At 48.7% G+C, this 22,693-nt stretch overlaps 2 protein-coding genes across 2 annotated transcripts; both read left to right on the top strand.

Moving 5' to 3' along the window:
* Positions 1 to 4,850: 4,850 nt before the first annotated feature.
* Positions 4,851 to 8,092, top strand: LOC139049014 (uncharacterized). The gene is made up of 2 exons (XM_070524033.1): positions 4,851 to 6,373; positions 7,572 to 8,092. The coding sequence occupies exons 1-2, from the start codon at positions 4,976 to 4,978 to the stop codon at positions 7,881 to 7,883; spliced, it is 1,710 nt and encodes a 569-aa protein (XP_070380134.1). The 5' UTR covers positions 4,851 to 4,975; the 3' UTR covers positions 7,884 to 8,092.
* A 6,767-nt stretch (positions 8,093 to 14,859) lies between these two features.
* Positions 14,860 to 17,963, top strand: LOC139049302 (uncharacterized). The gene is made up of 2 exons (XM_070524680.1): positions 14,860 to 16,562; positions 17,652 to 17,963. The coding sequence occupies exons 1-2, from the start codon at positions 15,165 to 15,167 to the stop codon at positions 17,961 to 17,963; spliced, it is 1,710 nt and encodes a 569-aa protein (XP_070380781.1). The 5' UTR covers positions 14,860 to 15,164.
* The last annotated feature ends 4,730 nt before the right edge of the window (positions 17,964 to 22,693 follow it).

Raw genomic sequence — 22,693 nt, 5'->3', positions numbered from 1 at the left:
AATCTTAATGACATTGCCCACTCCCAAGCGCGCGCACTAACCCACCGCGCGGGAGCAAGATTGAGCTCAGACTCTGGGGTTCTCGAGTTTCGGGACACTCTCACTACTTTCAGCGAAATTACTATGCACTATCACCTGGGTAGGAGGACTTATCCTCCCCCTCACTGCAAACTGGCTAGACCTCTGGCGTCCACTTTACGCATGCTTCAGACGCAGTGCTATCCGAACCTGGCCCTTTTTCACATGATCACTCCAGAGGCTTTCAGCTCTACTTGCCCCGACTGTGGGGCTGTTAGCAATCTCGAACACATGCTCTGGCGATGCCCCTCGTTACAGGGACCCAATCGCATCACAGAACAAGAGTGGAGCTCTGCCATCCGGAGCTCGGAATATGCACATCAAACTTGGGCTGTCCAGAGAGCCCACGATGCGGCGGTTAGGCTCGGCCTACCAGTCCCCACGTGGGAGCAGCCCGCAGCTCTGCCCTAGGGCAAAGCGTCTCAGGACCTTGCTATTAAAGTTCTTTGTCTGTCTGTCTGTCTGTCTGTCCATAAGATTATGTGATGCAGTCCGAAGCGGGAGAAGGGACACCGAAGAACGAGGACAACCGCTCGTCATCGTTCTTCTTTATTTCTTGTCGCGTTTCGCGCTGCACCACACACTCTCCTGCAAATTGGTTCTCTCGATATTGTCACGCGGTGGTGATGTTGAAGAACACAGTAGCAATACTGTGAAAGACAAAATTAACTTTTATTGGGCGAACAAGTGCCCACGACAACAGGCTACACTTATAGCCCAGCGACAGCGGCGAATACAGTCGGCGATCGTCCAAAGTCTGATCAACAGGTCAAGTGCGTCGGCTTTAATACGTCAATCGCCGAACGTTTCAGACTAACCGCAGGGAGCTGCGTGTCTTCCACAAAGTTCTAAACTTTTTTGTCGCGCAAACATGCAATCAGATTAAACAAGGTTCGGTGACAGACAGCGGATGGAACCATCGATAACATTCCAGAAACTGCAGGGCGTCCTACGCAGCGTGATAACATTTGTTAAGCGGTGAAACCTGGTCACCCGAGAAAGATAAACATGTACATGTGTCAATATAGACAAAGCAAATTATTGTATGCACAATCTCACCATTGTTGAATACCTTCAGAACGATGTGTGGTGATGTAGCATTGCCCTCAGCTCCCGTTAAATGAGCACTATACTCAATAAATAAATCAGGTGATGTGCTATTCTTGTTTTTACATTATTGTCATTACCATGGCGGCCTACATATGATCGCATACCTTGCGTCACACAAGTTTGTCATTACCAATTTTCTCCGCTGATGTGGCCCTAAGTTATTACAGTCAGAACATATATAAAATAACGTAAACAAGCCCCTTTTTCTCAGACGTCACAAATATTTAACTTACCACGATCGTTCAAATGAAAAAAAGCACAACAATTACATTCTACAGGTGCTAACATATAGGGCCCTAACTAGGAGGCTAACAAAGAAGCTCGAGAACAAGCTAAGGACCCCGCGAAGCGCGACGGAGCGAAAAAGAGATATCAGAGCCGTTCCACTCTGTGAAGGAGGATGACCAGCGAAGCTGTGCATGTGGGCCCCTTAATGGCGAACTGCACCTCGCCGCGGGTCCGCCCCGCATTGCACCAACTTCTCAATGGGCCGGCGTATGGGGAGAGCTAAACGCCTGCTTCACCTCTGCCGCGTGTCGGCCTGGCATCGCACTAACTTCGTGGCACAGGTGAAGCAGGCTTTAAGCACTCCCCATACGTGGGCTGATCCTGAAGATAGTGCAATGCCGGGCAAACCCGCGGCGAAGGTGAAGCATGCGTCAAGCACACCCCATACGTGGGCCGATCCCGAAGACAGTGCAACGACGGAGCAACCCGCGGCGGGGGCAGAAACAAGAAGGGTAACAAAGAAGTTCGAGATCAAGCTAAGGACTGCGCGACGAGCGACGGAACGAAAAAAATATCACTGCCGCTCCACTCTGTGAAGAAGGATGATCGGCGAAGCTGTGTATGTGGGCCCCTTAATGGCGAACAGCATCTCACCGCGGGTCGGCCCAGCATTGCACTATCTTCGGGATGGGTTCGCGTATGGGGAGTGGTTAACGCGTCCTTCCTCTCCGCCGCTGGTCGAGCTGGTATGCGGTATCATACCAGCTCGACCAGCGGTCAAAATCACGTACGAACCAAATATCAAAATCACGTATAAACCTGAAAGCACATTTTAAGCTACCGTTAATTATTTGTTGCCTTACTAACTACACATTCATGCATGGCCACAGTCATCATTTTATGGATAATTAAATTAAAATATCCTTGTTTCACGTACTGGCCATTGAACATTCCTTTTCCACGATATTGTAGTTGTTCGGGATCTTTTAACAATTTTGTTGGGTCTGGGAGGGCGTCAAAAGCGAATTCTTTGGTTCAAGGAAGTCTACGACACATTTCAAACTTCATAAGCCGTTAGTCGGATTGTGGTAAGGTGCTGACACTACATGCTGAAACCGAGTGTGGTGACAACAGCCTGTGGATTGATCATCTATGGGAGCTCTTGGACGATAAAAACTTAACCGAGCGTACAAAGCTTTAGCTGTTAAAACACCGTCTAGAAGTGGAAATGGAGGAAGTGGTCGCGTGGTGTGCTGTTTTCTGAATGATGTTTTCAGTGGGAGCCGTAACATGTTTTCCTTAGCCCAAGTCCATAGGACCAGCTACGAGTGCTGAACGGGTCTGGGCTACCTAGACAGGGTGGCCCGCCCACCTTCGGGCATCAACAGCTTGGCCTCCTAAAATTTATTTTACTCGCTCACTGCCAAGAATGTGCTAATCAACTTGGAGAAAGATGCTCTATGAACGTCAGTGTGCCTTTCGTAAGCGGCAAAAGCGCTGTAGTAACATTTTTCAGAAATATCCGAGTAAACATTCTGTTGTGGTTGTGCAAAATTATTTGCCTACCCATTGCCCTCGTGCTTTTTTATTCAATTCGGAGTCTAAAAGGAATATCAATCCCACCTGAATGCCGTCAATGAGTTTTATGCGAGCCTTAATCTAGTATGTATGTATGAAAATAATCCGACAAGCTCTAGAGCTTCCTTTAACTATGAAGGTAAACTTGTTAAATTTACCTTCATAGTCATTTTACGCCGGGGAATCAGAGACAAGACATCGGCGTGTACGTAGGGAACAAAAAAAAAGCCATAGAAATTTAAGAAATGTTCGAGCAGCAACGAGCTCCCAAGCTCGAGGGAGAGGGATAGAATCCCATGGCCGCGGCATTTGGTTGTGGGGAGAGACACAAAAAAAAAAAACGCTCGTGCACCATGCATTGGGCGATCGTTGAAGAAACCGAGATGGTCAAAATTATTTGGGAGTCCTCCCAGTACAGGGTACCGTATCGTGGTTTCGGAGCGCAAAACAAGGAAATTCATTTTTAAATCGAGTTTTCCGGTATGCTCACGATAACCCCGGTCAGGAAGGCTGTGAAGTTATATCAAGCGTTAGATAACACGGAGGCAGAGATTAGTAAGGCAGCAAAACTGCGCCACACAGACAGAAGCGAAAACGCTCCATCCGTGGCTATAAATTCTTAAAACACAGAATTTTCAAACGCCGTGCTTTTGCAAAAAAAAAAATGAACGTCCATCACACACGTGTTGACGAAGGGAGTGAGGTGTTTTAATCCGTCTCGCTTTTATTTCTGTCTAATATTGTTTCCCTCAGTTCCTTTTTTTCTTCTGACTTCCATACAATAGCCACTGTACTATAACACAAAAATAATAGCTGTGAGTTGACGCATCATCTTGTCAGTGCACATTGTTTTTAATTTGCTCTTCGTTAAGCAACGAAGGAGCGCGCTCAAGCACGATGCAGCTCCGCCTATAGTCCCTACCAAGCGATAATATAGCGGGGCATTTAGCATGCACCAGACAGAACCGGGTCGGTTTGTCAGGCGTGAATTGGCCTGTCGAGCTCGTGCAAACGCTGGCCGTCGGCCTGAATGAGCGTCGAGTCGGGTTGAGTTGACCCAACTGTACGAAGTCGACCCAGCTCGGCCCGTTGGCAGCGCGCATGGAAACGCTGACTGGTCGGGGCTGCAGCCGGTGCTGGGACTTGCACGGAAGCAGTGGGACGTCGCAATTTATGCGCTGTGCAGACAAGAACCCAACCCAATCATAACGACAAGACCCATGAAACTGACGCTGTTCCAGGCGACTGCGGGAACCGGAAGTCCAGTTCTGACGCATAGATATGTCGGCACGACCTTATATGCCATCGTTGTCCGCGACCTATCAGAAGCGAGTTCATGTAAAAATTGGCTGCGATTTAGCTTTGGTTAACCCTAGTTGAACTGCGAAAGCAAGAGCTGCATGGCTACGCTTGCGCTGTTAGCTTGTGGTTAAGCGATGGTTTAGCTCTATTGTACAGGTTCGATGCTATATCGCTTGAAGCTGGCTCCGGTGCATTGCAGCCACACATGATTACCTACGGTAAAATCTTATCTCGTGTAGGGTATCATCACCACGGATTCATGCATCTACGACTGCATACTGTGAAGAAGCAGGCACACAGAAGTGGGTGAAACGAGCGAACAACTTTGTCACTTCTGCTGAACTTCATCAGAGTTCACTGCTTTCAACAATGATGTTTGCCGAGTAAATGTGGAAAACTCGTTCGAACATCTTGCGATAAACGCACGCCTTCGCAAATCTCGTGGAAATATTTCTTCGCCACGCCTTGGGAGTTACGCCAGCGCCACCGCACCTCTTTGACGTCACGTTGCTAGCGCGTAGTGTATCACGTGTGCAAAAAACATTTGTCAAAAGTCGTGCGTAACGCTCGGTAAGCACCATTGCCTTTCCCCGTTGCTTCGGCCGCGCCACACGAGCCTCTATAATTTGCCGAGCGTGAAGCCCTCCACTAAAGAAACAAGGCACAGGGGTAACAAATAATGGTCGTGATACGCGCCCACCAAGGGCCGTCTTCTCTGGTTGAGAAGCTAGACGCTGTGAAATATGTGACGGCTATCCGCTCATTCGACTTGACGAATTGCATTCTTCTCGAACCGAACGAATTGCCTCTGCACATCGGCAAATGTGCGCGACTCCAATACTTGCGGTGCGCCGCCTGCCCGCTCAGGCCGAGCGCCCTGCTCGATTTAATGCTAAACCGGCTTCCGCGTCTAAAGGAAGTTGAGTTCTCCCTCGTTGCTGAGACGGACGTGGACTCGGAAATAAGGGACATGCACAACACCGCGTCGCAAGTACCAGGCACCCTCGCACTCAATCTCCGCCGCATGTACGCCGAAGTGAGCGGCGACATGAACTTCAAGCTTCTCTCGGCGCTCCTGAGCTACTGCCCGAAGCTGGACGAGCTGCGTGTTCATTTCGTGCGCGGAAACTTCATGAACGCGCTCCTGGAATGTAACACCATCCTCGAACAGGGCGTCAATTTGGAAACATTCACGTTCTCTTCCGAGGTGCCAGCCTCCAATCAACGCCTGCAGTCCACACCGTTGGACTTCATGAGCTGCGCAGCCGTCTGCGCTAACGTCTGCTACCAGAGATCGACCAACATGTGGAACTGTGTTCTACTCCGAGATCTCGCTGTCGTGTACACAAATCCCATCCATTTTCCGCAACAGCTGGTCCTGGTTTGTGTCCACCACGCAGAAGGCATCACGGCGGAATGGTTTAGCCTGGCCGGCTTTGGACACTTCTGGACGAACGTGCGACAACTCTGCCTTCTGCTATTTCCGGCACAGCCCTCCGATGGCGTTTACGCGACGGCTGGCGCCGCGTATGGCGACAGTCTTCGCGACTTCATCTCCGTCAAGCTCAAGCATGTCATCGAGCTTAACATAAGCGCTTTTCACTTGGGATCCGACCTCGACTTCGCGGCCCTGCTCCAGGACGGCTCGCTGGAGCATCTGCGATCCCTCTCGGCGACCCCTTGCGCGCTTCGCCGCCCGTCAGCTCTGCGCCGTCTGGCGCAGAACTGCCCGGAATTCAAAGAACTCGACGTCCGCATCGATAGGCGGGGTAGCTTCGTTCAGTGCACCGTCTGCGAGGGTGAGTTCAACCTCGATCCCGAAGACATGCCGGAAATGCAAGACGGTGGCCGCGTGTTTCACAATGAGCTTGCCAGGCTTACTCTCAGTGACGTGCATGGCCCTATGTCCTTTTGGTTCATCGAGACCTGTCCAGCGGTTTCCGTGCGGCTCTCAGACTGCCCTAGTCCCTCGCTCACAGACTACCCGTCTCTGGTTCGGCTGCTCGCCAGAAACAGCTCGCTGACTTGTCTCGTGCTTCGGCACGATGCCCTGCCCATCGGCGAGGCGGGTCTGATGGTGAGTCGGGTTTGATCTATGTGCTTTCATTGCCACGAGCATATTTACCGATGGTTCCTACTCTAAACTTGTCGACCGGGCCGGAACAAAAATTTCCTCGTTTATACATATGCTCAGTGAGTTACGTACTGTGCAAATTGCAAGTTACTACCAATTGTCGATGAGGATAGCTATACGGGCTTGTTCGTATGCCATATCTTCTTTTGTTGTAGCGCACGCTAAACAAGGACAACAGAAGGCACATCTCACGCACAAAGAGCTGTGTGTGTCAAATGTCGCTCTCTGTTGTCCTTCTTCAGCTTGCGCTACAACTAAATTAGATATACCCAATGTTTTATTGCATGAAACGACAGGAAGCCAATCTATAGGCAACGTAACCACTAGCACCACCCGCAAATGCGCAAACATCTAGAATAGTTTTGCTGCCGCTGTGACACTAAGTGCGCACACTCTCCTTTCAGAAGCGAACAAAAAGAAATAGATTCTGCGCGATGCATTACTTGTTGCGTATGAACCAACTAATCAGCAACAAAGAACTTTTGCACTAGGTTAACTGCAGTTGCGTATCTTTCTTCAAGCAAATGCTCACGGTAGCAATATAGTTACACTCGCAGACACTGTCGCCCTCTAACGGCAGAAGAAAAGAAAAAATAAATAATTCTTCCCAGAGCTTGCAGTTTCGCTCAGAACAGGCAACCGATCGCAACCGTAAGTTCCTGCAGTAACACAAAACCGATTTGCTCCTGCCAAATTCTTTTGTTAGTTTAGCACAATTTCTGAAAGCTTAATTTCACTTTATAAAGTTTACCGCAGACACAGGCATCGAAGCGTTACATACGGGCAACTGAAACTGCTTCGGCAAAAGGTTCCACGCTCTACTCCCTCCCCTGCCGCACTCACATGTTCCATCGTTCCTGGAGCTGAACAGCGCAACATAATACGATGGGGAAAAAAAGGGACAGACACACATCCTGTTTTTCCGCGATATTTCTCCTCCGCTAATGAACTAACAAGCCCAAATGCATGCACTGTATGATGCGCCCAAAAAGAAAGGATAAAGCATGTAAATTTCTATCATTATTCCTTGCATCATTTTTTACCATTAGAGTGCGAGTTGAAGACATTTAGGCCATTACTAAATTTTTGGAGGTCTAAATTATTTAAGAATATATTTTCTGCGGGAACCCCTCCATTCCAGGAAGCCATCCCCCGCATCGCCAGCCTGGAGTACCTGTGCCTCCTGTCGGCGGCGCCATTACTGGACAATGAAGCCGAGCTGTGCGCGCGGACGTTCAGCGACGTCCTGAAGCCTCACATAAAGTCTGTACACGTTCACTACCGAAACTCTACCTACGGCACCGAGAAGCGGATCACGTGGTTTAGGCATCGTGGCGCTCCAACCGGTGGCGCCCTGGTTCGAGGCGGTCCCTGCTTCCTCTATTGTTCGACGGCTACGTTCATAGGACTTGCCAAACCGCTGAATCGTGACTTCAAAGAGATCATGTATTGAAGGCACGACTGACCCGTGATAAAATTTCTTAGGTGCGCTTAAAAGTGCCTATGATGATACAGCTTATCCTTCGCTTCTTTTAATCCGTATCATCGAATGTGCATGCCTTATCCCCTGTTTATTTTTTTTTCTTCCCTGAGTTTCTGAACTGCGCAAAATGTACCCTGTAAAAGTTTTTGAGCCCTTTATATAAATCGTGCTACATGTGAGACCATGCTTCAGGAGCGCATCAGACAAATGGTGCTCGCTTTCATGAATCGGGGAAACTACAATGGGGCGTGACGGCCTGCCCAGCTGGCGCTGCGCAAACGCTGGTCAACACAACACTCCGTGAAGCGCTTGTCGGTTACGGGTTGTCTAAAAATTGAAAACACGGCCTCCGTGATCGGGCGGCGGTTCTCGGAGGCGATGCACGAAGCCCTGGTGGTGAATGCAGTAGAGTGGGAAGCAAAGTTGTAGGCCCAGTGCGAACAAGGCGCACGAGAGGCTGCGCAGGGTACTCGGACAAAGACCAGAGTTGGTCGAGTATGTTTTTATTCATTACTGAGACAAACACGTTCCATTCAAGGTATGTTCTCCAAAGAACACTTAAAAAGAACCTTCAATATAGACCGCAGCGAATTGAATTGTTAGCCGCAGAACCGGAACACTGAAAATTCGGAATGTGCAACCGGCTGTTCCAAACGCATACGTGACGTCACACACGCAGCTTCTCACCATGCTGGTCCTCCAACGTGGCCAAAGCTAGAACGACGGCAGTTCAAGGCATCGCATAGGAATCGAACGGTCCTTGCTTTTCGGTATCGTATTCGGCTTTAGAATTCACTATTTGAAGTTCTCAACCACCATATGTATAAGCGGACCACTGCTGCTCTTGCAGTCCGCAGGGAGAAAAACAGATTCAAGCGGACACCCTTCCGAACCGTTCTGGTGCAGGAGAACCCCAGACCCTGGGTAAACGATCCGGTTCCTAGACGTACACATGAATGAGGTCACAACCACAAGAGGACAAGCGCTTGTCCTCGTCCTTCGTTGTCCCTTGTCGTGCTTTGCGCTCACAACACAGTCTCCTACAAATTGGTTGCCTCAATATCGAGAAAGCAATTTATTATATGCACAATCTCACCATTACTGGACAGCTTCAGAAGGATGTGCGGTGATGTAGCATTGCCCTCAGCTCCCTTTTAATGAGCGCTATACTGTAGTAATTATATCAGCTGATTGTGCTATTCCCTTTTTTTAGATTACTGTCATTATCACGGTGGTGTAGATGTGATTGCATACTTTGCGTCACACAAGTTTGTCATTAACAATTTCTCAGGTGACGTCACCCAAGTTATTACAGTCAGAACACGTATCAAATAACGTAAACAAGCCTCTCGTTTTCAGTCTCCACAAAAATATTTAACTTACCACTGTCGTTGAAAAGAAAAGTGCACAACCATTGCATTCTACAGGTGCTAATTACATATGGCGCAGAAGATAGGATGGTAACAAAGAGCCTCGAGAACAAGCTAAGGACCACGCCAAGAGCGAGGTAACGAAAAATGTTAGGCGAGACGTTAAGAGAAAGGAAGAAGGCTGTGTGGATAAGAGAGCAAACAGGGATCCCTTCTGATGCGATTTCAAGTCGCGTCGATGTTTCAGAATTCCTTCTTCCGAAAGAGGCTGGTCATTTCACGTCTCCTACTGCAAGCCGGCCTCCGCTAGAGTGTGAAAACCAGCTGTGACCGCTGGATACATGACAGCAGATTCCACAAAACACTGCTTCAATTCATACACCACACAGGCCTCACAGCAAACATATAATACACATATACGCACCAAGAATTATGCCTTAAGGGCAAATATTTATCGCAATAAAAAAAAACTGCTTCAGCATGGCGGAAAGCGATTGCCTATGCGTACTGTACTGCGCGTACTGGCAAAAAACATCATGAATCATTCCCGCGTCGGTGCAATCGAAACATGCAGCGGCGCCGTAAATCCCTGTGCGGAACGATTAGGCATTGGTAAACGCGACGCCTAACCATAGCCTACACAAAAGGGTCGCATCTCTTCGACGAAGTCTTGGTGGAAGCAGGATACATAAAGTCGGATCCAGAGTGCGTTAACGGCACTGCATTCATGTGGTTCACTCCTCTCTGGTGTAGTGTATTGGCGTGCAAGTAGGCGTAGCATTCTTGCATCATCAGTCCTCGACAGCGGGATCGATAGGTGGTCGTCTTGTGCATGAGCTGAACCATCAGCTTGATCCGCACATTCCTTGCCCATGGTACCACAGTTACGTGGTAGCCTCTGATAAATTATTTCATGTCCATCCGTAAGGTGGTGTATGTCTTCTGTGAATTCAAATACCATTTGTTCGTGCCAACCACGCCGTGAGGCTGACAGGTATGCGTCTTGCTACAGGCGCCTTTAGGACTAGCTCTGTGCAAAGCCTCTACGTCGAATCAAACGAATGGCCATTGCACTACCAAAGGACATACTTAACTTTCTCCTACGCCCTAAAACTTAACTGAGATGTTAAACATCCTTGTCATTCTACTATATGCCACTTGTCCACTGCTAGGCTGTTTCGTAACCAGCCAGCCACTAGGCTTCCTCTGTCCCTCCGGTTGGAATCACTCTCAGAAAAAAAACAGGGGTCCCTCTTTTACACAATGTCCTAATAGCTTCTCCACGGCTTCCACCGCCTTGAGAGTGGCACACTATCCAATGTGACATCTTTCTTAGAAATATCGAAAGAGCCCCGGAGGCACACATACATTCGCATTTTCTGGAACTCAAGGAGAAGTACTCATGTGATGAATTTTACACAGATGCTTCGAAGTCTCCAGCTGGTGTTGCTTACGCAGCTCTGGGACCCTCACTTACAACATCTGGACCACTAAACCCAAACACCAGTATCCTTACAGCTGAAGCATACGCCATTCTTAAGGCTATTCAACACATACGGCTCACAAATATCGCTAAGGCTATTGTCTTCACAGACTCATTAAGTTTAGTGAGAGCCCTATTTAGCTTACGAAAGCATAAGAATTCGGTCTTTAATGAGCTGTATAGCTTATTATGCTCCGCATATGTCCGCAACCAAGAGATTATCCTTTGCTGGGAGCCTGGCCATAAAGGTATAAAAGGCAACGTAGCTGCTGACGAAAACGCTACGTAAGCGAGTTTTAGCGACACCGATGGAAATATCCCCATTCCTGCCAAAGACCTAAAGCCCTTTCTGCGCCGTAAATTGAGGAATCATTGGCAAGCAGAATGGTACACAAACATTGAATAAGTTACACATTATAAAACCAAAATTGCGTATTCGGATAAGTGATCAAACAGCACGGCACAAGGAATTACTGCTTTGCCGGTTAAGAATAGGAAACTCTTACAGTACTCACTCCTACCTCTTGACTGGCGAGGATCCTCCTTCTTGTAGTAGGTGCGGCGATAGCCTAACAGTCCTCCAGGTTCTTATCCAGTGCCGTGCAATCGAAACAGGGAGGAAAAAGTATTTCCCTTCTGCATATCGGGAAAATATACCTCTCCATCCTGCATTTTTTCTTAGTGACGAACCATTTTTTTAAACTGCAAATAGTTTTAGATTTTTTAGCCGACACCGACACCTTGAAAATCATTTGGCCAGGCAATTTTTAATACATGACTAACAGCCCTGCATTCAAGGGCTCTCTTGAAACTCTGGTGTCAGTGTTATGTTTTATTTTTATAATGTTTTCACGAAAGCCCATTGCCATAGCCCACATCACTTCCTAGTCACCGTCATTATATTAGCAACTATATATTCTACGACATTCACAGCTACAGGTTTTGAGCCCTTTTACAGCCATGTGACATCTACCATGAGGAATTCATTGTACACGCCATCCATAATACATCGTCAACATTACCACTTGTCATGGCGCTCTTTCGCCAAACCTGGCCCTTACGCCATAAAACACCACACATCATCAACTTCTCATGACGTAAGTTTTCTAATGCGCTTCTGCTGAGGCTTTCCTTTCATTTTACAGAAAAAGGAGAACTGGATGTTTGATGGCCACAGTTTCGGAATCAAAAAGGAACCAGTCGAAGCAGTAGAAGTCTAGAGCAAGGGAGGTCATAACCGGTCGGTAGTTGAGCTGTGACAGCGGTGCGATTGAAATGTAGGTTTGGCATTGTAGGGTTACTGGGTATACATCGAGATCACTGGCGAACGCGAACTGTGTTAACTGTGCAGCGGACGCAGTCTCCACTAACCCGGTCTCGAAGTGAGCGATATACATTGAAGTGGTCCAACAATGATTACACATGAGCTAGTGCAGAATGTGAGTGATGAAAACTTGGATTTCCTCGAGGAGTTTAGTGCAATACGGGGTGGCGGCACGAACGGTGACGACGGAAAATTTAAAACCGACAGTCACGCCGTGTGTGCTACTCCTGTAGCGATTTTGTCGTGAATATATGAGTGTTTCGTGCCTATTAATGGGTGCTAATAAGTATACCGGCAGTACGCCCCGAAAATGTCGACAGTTAAACGAGCCCCTTACGTCAATGGGGCGATACATGGGAATGTTGCCGAGGTATTAACGACCCCGTAACACTCGGCACGATGCAACTAATCAGCTCAAGAGACCTCGTTGCTTCTTATCAGCGCAGCCACGAGTAGGTGGTCATGGAATTTCAGAAAAAATAAATAAAAAAGAGCGACCTTGGGCTGAACTCGCTCTTCGCAACGCGGTTCCTCCCCAAACGTTCCACTTAGCTTCCCAGATTTGTAGCGCCCCACCCATAGGTTCAGCATCCGCAAACAAACATGGTTGAATCGAATAGACATGTCGAAATTACGCCTGATGGTGCCGCATCGTCCCGTTCAAAAGCGCAGTTTCGTTTTCGATGAATTGGCTCGGGTTCTCTGTATCGACAAAATAAGGACGCCGTAATAAGGACATGACGTTGGCGTATACTGAGGAAACAAAAAATGGCTGTGGCTTAGGTAAGGTTAAGCCCAGAATGCGAAGCATACTAGCCTTTATTTTAGTTCTTGAACCACTGTTTAGCCTGGTGAACTGCTGTTGCTTGGCTATATTTGGTTCGGCTAGACGAAGAAACAACTCATGCGTTACTCTGCTTCGCCTTGGACGCCCCGCATTGGACGCGGTGAGCGTCGAGCAACGCAGCGTTCGGCGCGGCAACGAAATGTGCGCCTGAGCAAGCGACGCACGCCTGAGCCTTAGCAACAGCTCGTTTCTAGAGGCGCTTTTGTGCCGCTTTGAAGCATCGTACTCGTGGCTCAGTGGTAGCGTCTCCGTCTCACACTCCGGAGACCCTGGTTCGATTCCCACCCAGCCCATCTTGAAAGAGTTGAGCCAAAGCCACTTCTCCTCTGTCGTGACGTCACGGTGTCACGTGGTATTCAAGGCGACACCGCCGCGCTTGAGGAGCTTGGTTGAGCTCTCGTAATATGCTCCGCATAAAAAGCACAGAAATTTAAGAAATGTCTGCACAGCAAAGGGAACTGCTATACAAGCTCTCAAGCTCGAGGGAGCGAGATAATCCCACGGCCATGGCCGCGGCATTTTGAGGAGGGGCTATACGCAAAACAGCGCTCTTGAACCATGAACTGGGCGCCCTTTAAAGAATCGCACGCTGTAAACTTATTCCGGAGTCCTCCCACTACAAGCTACCTCATGATCGTATCGTGGTTTCGGCGCCTAAACCAGCAAAATTCATTTTTAAATCGAGTTTTTCGTCATGCTCACCAGAACCACGGTCAGGAAGGCTGTGAAGTTATATCGTGGGTTAGATAACACGGTGGAAGCGATTAGTAAGGCATCAAAACTACGCCACACAGATAGATGCGAAAAGGCTTCATCCATGACAATAAATTCTTAGAACATAATATTTTCGTACGCCGCGCTTGTGCAATACCATGAACGTCCATAACACGCTTGTTGACGAAGGGAGTGAACTGCTCAAGTTTTTATCTGTCTCGCTTTGTTTTTGTCTAATTTTATTGCCCTCGGCTACATCTTTTTCTGACTTCCGTACATTAGCCACCGTGCTCTAACGAAAAAATAATAGTTGTGAGTTGACGCACCATCTTGTCGACATCACATTGTTGTTAATTTGCCCCTTGATAAGAAACAGAGGAGCGCGCTTAACCACGATGCACCGCCGGCTGTAGTCTCTGCCAAGCATTAATATGGCGGGGCATGCACCAGACAGAAGCCGGTCCAGTCGGCTTGTCGGGCTGGAATCGGTCTGTCGAGCTCGTATAAACACTGCCTGGACGGCGTGAACGAGTGTCGGGTGGGGCTGAGTCGGCCAGACGTCATGAGGTCGACCCAGCTCGACCTGTTCGCAGCGCGCATGTAAACGCTCACTGGTCGGGCTACAGCCAGCCCTAAGACTTGAGCGGAAGCAGTGTCACGTCGCGATTTGTGCACTGTGCAACGGGAAGGCTATCATGGCAAGGCAAAGACAAGCATCTGACCTAATCATAACGACATGACCCACGAAACAGAAGCTGTTGCAGGCGGCAGGCGGGAACCGGAAGTGCATTTCGGACGCGTCGATATCTCGGCACAGCCCTGGGTGCGGTCGTTGTTCAAGACTTCTCAGAAGCGAGTTCATGTAAAACCGCACGCAGTCACGCCATGTCCATGCCCATGCCTGTCGGGTTCACGTAAGTGCAGCCAGTAACGTATAAGTAAGGGTAAACTGTAAGTGTAACCTGAAACATATAGACTCTACCCTATAAGAATAGAGGCTATATCGCTTGAAGCTGGCTCCGGTGTATTGAAGCCGCACATGCATTCCCTCGGTAAAATCTTCTCTCCTGTAGCGCGTCATATCCACTGGTTCATGCATCTGTATATGCATACTGCGAACAAGCAGGCAAACAGAAGGGGGTGAAACGAGCGAACAACTTTGTCACTTGAGCTGCTCTTAATCGCTGTTCGCCGCTTTGAACAATATTTTTGCCGAGTAAAGGTAGAAAATTCGTTCGAGCACCTTCCGGATAACGCACGGCTTCGAAAATCTCGTGGAAATATTTCTTCTCCACGCCTTGCGGGTAACGACAGCGCCACCGCACCTCCGTGACGTCACGTTGCTCACCCGTAGTGTATCCCGTGTGCAACAAGCATTCGTCGAAAGTCGTGCGTAACGCTCGCTTAGCACCAACGCCCTTCCCCGTTCGTTGGGCCGCGCCACTCGAGCCTCTATAATTCCCCGAGGCTTAAGCCCACGACTAAAGAGACACAGCACAGGGACACCAAAATAATGGTGGCGCTACGCGCCCACCAAGGGCTGTCTTTTCTAGTCGAGAAGCTAGAAGCTGTGAAATCATTATTGGCTATCCGCGCACTCGACCTCACAAATTGCATCCTTCTCGAACCCAACGAATTGCCTCTACACATCGCCAAATGTACGGGACTCCAAATTTTGCAGTGCGTCGCCTGCCCGCTCAGGCCGAGCGCCTTGCTCCACTTAATGCTAAACCGGCTTGTGCGTCTAAAGGAAGTTGAGTTCACCCTCGTGGCTGAGACGGACGTGGACGCAGAAATAATGGAGGTGCACAGCACAGCGTCGCAAGTGCCAGGCATCTTTGCTGTGAGTCTCCGCCGCATGTACGCCGAAGTGAGCGGCGACATCAACTTCAAGCTCCTCTCGGCGCTCCTGAGATACTGCCCGTTGCTCGAGGAGCTCCATGTTCATTTCGTGCGCGGAAACTTCATAAACGCGCTCCTGGAATGTAACACCATCCTCGAACAGGGCGTCAATTTGGAAACATTCACGTTCTCTTCCGAGGTGCCAGCCTCCTTTCAATGCCTGCCGCCCACAGCGTTGGACTTCACGAGCTGCGCGACCGTCTGCGCCAACGTCAGCTACCAGAGGTCGAGCAACATGTGGAACTGTGTCCTAATCCGAGATCTCGCTGTCGGGTACACAAATCCCCTCCATTTGCCGCAACAGCTGGTCCTGGTTGCCGTCCACAACGCAGAAGGCTGCACGCCGGAATGGATTGGCCTTGCCGCCCTTGGACACTTCTGGACAAACGTGCGCCAACTCTGTCTTCTACTACTTCCGGCACAGCCCTCCGACGGTGCTTACGCCACGGCTGGCGTCGCGTACCGCGACAGTCTTCACGACTTCATCTCCGTCAAGCTCCAGCAGGTCGTCGAGCTTAACATAAGCGCTTTCCACTTCGGACCCGACCTCGACTTGACGGCACTACTCCAGGACGGCTCGCTGGAGCACCTGCAATCCCTCTCGGCGACCCCTTGCGGGCTTCGCCGCCCGTCAGCTCTGCGCCGTCTAGCACAGAACTGCCCAGACTTCAATGAACTGGACGTGCGTTACGATAGGCGGGGCAGCTTCGTTCGGTGCGCCGTCTGCGAGGGTGAGTTCCTCCTCGATCAAAAAGACATGTTGGAAATGTGCGACAGCGCCCCCGTCTTTCACAATGCGCTTGCAAGGCTGACTCTAAGTGACGTGCATGTCCGTTTCTTCCTTTGGTTCGTCGAGGCTTGCCCAGCGGTGTCGGTGCGGCTATCAGACTGCCCTAGTCCCTCGCACCCAGACTACCCGTCTTTGGGTCAGCGGCTGGCCAGAAACAGCTCGCTGAGATGTCTCGTGCTTCGCCACCATGTCCTGCCCTTCGGCGACGCGTGTCTGCTGGTGAGTCGGGTTTGCGCTACGGGCTTTCAGTGCCACGAGCATGGTTCCATAATCTAAATGTGTCGAAAGCGCCGGAAATGAAATTTCCTAGTTTGTTTATTTGGGGGAGGGGAGGCCTCACTGAATGGCGTACTGCGCAAAATACACGAAAAATGGTGGAGGGAGAGGTAGGACCGAGCAGGGACTACCAAATCTTTTATTGCATGAAACCACAGCAAAATAGTACATAGCCATGGTAATCGTGAGCACCACCCAGATATGCGGAAACATTTACAATCGTTTTCCCACGACTGTGACATGAGATACGCATGTTTCAATCTCAAGCGAAAAAAAAACCAACAGATTGTGTGGTGCGTTGCTTGTTCAGCATGAAAAAAGTACTATGCAACAAAGTACTTCTGCGCTATGTTTACTGGGGTTGCAAGATTCACCGCAGACACAGACATAGAAAGGTTAGACATGCGCAACTGAAATTGCTTCCGCGAAACGTTCTAGGCTCTGCCACTCGCCTGGTGCACTTGCATGTTGCATCGTTCGTTGAGCTGAACAGCGCAAAATAATACGACGGGAAAAAAGGGACAGACACACATCTGTTATTTCGTGATATTTCTGCTGCGGTCATGGGCTAACAAGCCAAAAGGCGTGCACTGTACAATTTTTAGAACCCAGAAAGAAAGGATTGAGAATGTAAATGTCTATAACTCACACCCTTGCAACACTTTTTTCGCCATAAGTGTGCGAGGTAAAGATATTTGCGCCCTCGTTAAATTTTTGAGGTCTAAATTCACCATCATCACCAGCCTGGCTACGCCCATTGCAGGGCAAAGGCCTCTCCCATACTTCTCCAACTACTCCGGTCATGTGCTTACTATGGCCATGTTGTCGCTGCAAACCTTTTTTATCTCATCCGCACACCTAACTGTCTGCCGCCCCCTGCTACGCTTCCCTTGTCAGGGAATCCAGACCGTAACCCAACCCTTTATGACCATCGGTTATCTTGCCTCCTCATTACATGTCCTATATTATTTAATTCCTATATCCTATATTTATTTAGTAATATAACTTTCTGCGGGTATCGTTTCATTCCAGGAAAACATTTCCCGCATCCGCCACCTGCAGTACTTGTGCCTTCTGTCAGCGGCGCCATTACAGGACAATGACGCCGCGGAATCCCTGCAGGCATTCAGTGCCAGTCTCAAGCCTCACATAAAGTGTGTACACGTTCACTACCAAAACTCTACCGACGGCACCGAGAAGCGAATCACGTGGATGAAGCAGTATCGCGCTCCAAGCGGTGGCATCATGGTTCGAGACGGTCCCTGCTTCCTGTATTGTTCGACGGCTACGTTCATAGGACTCGCCAAGCCGCTGAATCGTGACTACAAACAGATCATGTATTGAATGCACCGTCGAGACGTAATAATGTCTCATATATACGCGTAAAAGTGCCTACGATGATAGAGCTCATCATTTGCTTCTTTAATTCGTATCTTAGGATGTGCATGCCTTATCCCTTGCTTATTTTTCTTCCTTCCCTGAGTGTCTGAACTCGCGCAAAATGTGCCCTGCAAAACTTTTTGAGCCCTTTAAATAAATCGCGCTACATGTCAGACCATGCTTCAGGAGATCATATGAGACAAATATTGCTCGCTTTCATGAATCGGAAAAAGTACAATAGGGCGTGACGGCCTGTTCAGCTGGCGATGCGGAAACGCCGGTCAACACTTCATTCCGTGAAGTGCTTGTCGGTTACGGGTTGTCTAAAAACTGAAAGCACGGCCTCCGTGATCGGGCTGCGTTTCTCGGAGGCGATGCACGAAGCCCTGGTGGTGAATGCAGTAAAGTGGGAAGCAAAGTTGTATGCCCAGTGCGAACAAGGCGCACGCGTGGCTGCGCAGGGTACTCGGCCAAAGACCACAGTTGGTCGAGTACATTGTTATCCGTTACTGAGACACGCACGTTCCTTTCAAAGGATGTTCTTCGAAGAACACTTAAAACGAACTTTCCATGAACACCGAAGCAAATTCAATTCTTAGCCGCAGAGCCGGAACGCTGAAAATTCGGAATGTGCAACCGACTGTTCCAAACGCATACGTGACGTCACACACGCAGCTTCTCGCCGTGCTGGTCCTCCAACGTGGTCAAAGATAAGAGAACGGCAATTCAAGGCATCGCATGCGAATCGAATGGTCCTTGCTATTCGGTATCGTATGCGAATCTAGAATTCACTATTTGAAGTTGTCGAACACCATGTGTGTAAGGGCACCACTGCTGCTCTTACAGTCTACAGGGAGAAAGGCAGAATCAAGCGGATACCTTTCTGAACAGTTCTGGTGCAGGAGAACGGAGGTCTTTGAGCGAACGATCCAGTTCCAGGACGAACACATGTTGGAGGTCAGCAGCTCAATAGTTACCAGGCGTTCAGTAAGAAGGGCTTGCCTTAGGAAACCGACAAATTGTAACTTAGGAGGATGGTTTTGGCTAGTTGGTTTTCCATGAGACCATGTGATTCAAGGCGAAGCGGAACAAGGGATGAAGAAGAACGAGGACAAGCGCTTATCGTCGTTCTCCTTCATCCCTTGTCCCGCTTCGCGCTGTATACAACACATTCTCCAACTGGTTGTGTCGATATACACAAGGCACTCTATTATGTCCACAATCACACCATTGTTGGGAACCTCCACAACGATGTGAGGTGATGTAGCATCGCATTCAGCTCCCGTTTAATCAGCCCTATACTGTGGTAAATATATAAGGTATGTGCTGTTCCTTTTTTTTACATTACGGTCATTATCACGGTGGCCTAGACGTGGTCGCATAGTTTGCGTCACACAAATTTGTCATTAACAATTTCTGAGGTGACGTGACCATAAGGTATTAGAGTCAAAACATGTATCAAATAAAGCAAAAAAGCCTCTCGTTGTCAGGCTCCACAAATATTTAACTCACCACTGTCGTTCAAGAAAAGTGCACAACTTTGCATTCTACAGGTGCTAACATGTTGGGCAGAAACATGGAGGGTAACAAAGAAGCTCGAGAACAAGCTGGGGACCGCGCAAACAGCGACAGAACGAAATATGTTAGCCGAAACGTTTCGGGAAAGGAAGAGAGCGGTGTGGATCAGAGAGCAAACAGGGCTCCCTTCTTTTGCGATGTCAAGACGCGTCGATGTTTCAGAATTCTTTGTTCCGAAAGTGGCTGGTCCTCCAACTGTTTCAGCACGACGGAAAGCGATTGTCTCTGCGCACTCTACTGCGGGCACTGGCAAAGAATTAACACGACGGATCGTTCCCGCATCGGTGCAGACGCCACATGCAAAGGTGCCGTAAATCCCTATGCGGAACGATTGGGCATTGGTGAAAGCGACGCCTAAACGTAGTCCACACAAAAGGGTCGCATCACTTCGAGGAAATCTTGGTCGAAGCAGGATGCATAAAGTTGGATCCAGGGTGTGTTACCGGCCCTGCATTCATGTGGTTCATGCCACTGCGGGGCAGTGCAATGGCGTGCAAGTGGACGTATTATCCTTGCATCATCAGTCCTAGACAGCGGGATTAATATGCGGTCGTCTTGTGCATGAGCTGAACAAGCAGCTTCATAGGCACATTCATTGCCAGTGATACCAATGTGATTGTTATCCACTGAAAATATATTTCATGTACTTTCTCAGTCAGGTGGTGTATGGCTTCTGTGGTTTCAAATACCAATTGTTCGTGCAAACTGCGCCGTACGGCTGACAATAAACACTTTACTGCCGTCTTCGTGTGGCAGAAAATCGACCATTCGTGTCTTGGTTCACCATTAACAAAGTGTACTGTGACTCGAAGCAATTCGAGTTCTGCTGCCTATCAAGTTGCAAACGTGAGACGTTTTCAACTTGATAGTGGTGGCTTTTGCTGCAATGACTACAGCTGCGGTAAAGCTTTGTCAGCGCTGATTCCTCAGTGTCTGCGGGTGTAATACCACTAATTCTCCTTGAATAGGAGTTAGGAAAGCTATTTAAGAGCCGCTGATGACATATCTGCTATTTTTTGGACGCCAGGTATTGTCAGGTTGATCTTTGGGCGAATGAGGCACCACTATGGAGCAAAAGGTCTGGCGGAAGGTGTGAAGCAACATAGTATTGCCTCACGATGTCCGGATACCGTTCGGCAGAATGAGGCACGCGGTCTCTCAGCATATACAGAGGCTAGAATGTGGCAAGCAGTGCGGGAAAGGTGCCTTACGTGCACGCTTAGTGCTTCAACTTTGATGTGGGTCTCGATGAGGTGTTCCCTGGCGACTGCAACAGTTGCCGCCATTGACGAACTTGGAGAAAGACCTACACACATCCTAAGGGCCTCTGCCTGAAAGATTTGAATATTACGTTGGCTTGTTTTACATGTGGTAGTCAAAACTGGGAAGCTGTACCGCAAGAAGCTGAGAGAAAGAAGCCTAGATAGTTGCAGCGTGGCGCTTGGGGACATTCCCCAGGTCATTCCGGCGAAGAACTTGAGAAGGTGACATATGACTGTCAACCGGTTCTTCATGTACTAAGTCTCTACGGGGTGGCAAACACTGTCCGAAGCAGCTCTCGACTGAAAGGGGTTGAGTTGTGTGAGTAAGTTTTTTGCCTTTCATTTCACAGAGTATTTTATCGAGCTCGTTCTTCCCACGGTGTGAAACCACATAGCTTAGGGTGCACTAGAGTATTAGAATATAGGAAGTATTATCGACGGGAACTTAAACGTTATGAAATTTAGCCATAAATAAATGAAATTTATTGCAACAGTTTGGTATGATACGACTGAATTGCGTGCTGGTTTAGGTTTTGCAAAGTAAATATTTCAGCCTCTTCGGCCACCAAGAGGGAAGCGCGTAGGTACAACAATAAATAAATATTTGAAGGAAACATGTCGGCTCTTTGGAAAGAGTTTTTCACATGCGAAGAGTTACACCGTCGAACCCCTGACCAGAGCTCATTCAGTTATTCCAAATTCTATAAAAAATAACATCGATTATAATTTGTACCTTGTTTTTAGAAAATCACGTATAAACCTGAAAGCACATTGTAAGCTATCATTTATTATTTATCCTTTATTATTTATTATTATTTACACCATATACACTAAGCACCCGCCGTGGTTGCTTAGTGTATATGGTGTTGGGCTGCTGAGCACGAGGTCGCGGTATCGCATCCCGGCCACGGCGGCCGCGTTTCGATGGGGGCGAAATGTGAAAACATCGGTGTACTTAGATTTAGGTGCAAGTTAAAGAACCCTATGTGTTCGCAATTTCCGGAGTCCTCCACTACGGCGTGCCTCATAATCAGAAAGTGGTTTTGGCACGTAAAACCCCATATTTATTTCTTTTATTAATTGTTCGGGGCCTTTTAACAGTTTTGTTGGCGCTGGGAGAGCGTCTAAAGCGCATTGTTGTGTTCAAGGAAGTCTACGAATAATTTGAAAGTTCTTAAGTCGTTACTCGGGTTGTGATAAGGGGTAGGCTTTACTTACTGGAGCCAGGTGTGATGACCGCTGCCAGTGGATTGATCGTCTACGGCAATTTGTGGGGTTTAAAACTTATTGGAGTTTACCAAGCTATCGTTCTTAGACCACCGTCTACAAGTGGAAGGTGTGGAAGTTGTCGCGCGGTGTGCTGTTTTCTGAATGAGGTTTGCAACCAGGGGCGTAATACGTTTTGTATGCCCAATTCATGAAAACCAGAGACGGCTGGTGAACCGTTCTGGGCTACCGGGAGTCGCCTCAAGAAACGTCGTTCACTCCCGTCAGCGCAGCTACCCGTGGACGGCCGTGCAATTGCATCAAAGAAATAAATAGGAAAGAACGACCTTCGGCTGAACTTCCGGTTCACAACGCGGTTCCTCCCCAAACGTTTCCCTTAGCTACACCGATTTGCGACGCCCCGAGAATAGGTTCAGCAGGCGCAAATACACTTGGTTGAATCGAATAGACATGTCGAAATTACGCATGATGATGCCACACCGCCCCGTTCAAAAGCGTTGTTTCATTTTCGACGAGTTGGCTCGGGTTCTCTATGTCGACAAAATAAAAACGCCGAGGGCAGAGCCATGACGCAGGCGTGTACTTAGGGGACAAGAAAGAGGCATAGAAATTTAAGAAATGTCCGCA

The sequence above is a fragment of the Dermacentor albipictus genome, chromosome 8, assembly GCF_038994185.2.
Source record: "Dermacentor albipictus isolate Rhodes 1998 colony chromosome 8, USDA_Dalb.pri_finalv2, whole genome shotgun sequence".
Lineage (NCBI taxonomy): Eukaryota > Metazoa > Arthropoda > Arachnida > Ixodida > Ixodidae > Dermacentor > Dermacentor albipictus.
The sequence above is the reverse complement of the archived record's forward strand: the minus strand, read 5'-3'. Positions and strand labels throughout refer to the sequence as shown.

Bases quoted from the DNA above. Each gene is read 5' to 3' on its own strand.
- LOC139049014 (XM_070524033.1), top strand. From the start codon at position 4,976: ATGGTCGTGATACGCGCCCACCAAGGGCCGTCTTCTCTGGTTGAGAAG. The intron at 6,374-7,571 runs GTGAGTCGGGTT...CCTCCATTCCAG, and splicing joins TCGGCGAGGCGGGTCTGATG to GAAGCCATCCCCCGCATCGC.
- LOC139049302 (XM_070524680.1), top strand. From the start codon at position 15,165: ATGGTGGCGCTACGCGCCCACCAAGGGCTGTCTTTTCTAGTCGAGAAG. The intron at 16,563-17,651 runs GTGAGTCGGGTT...GTTTCATTCCAG, and splicing joins TCGGCGACGCGTGTCTGCTG to GAAAACATTTCCCGCATCCG.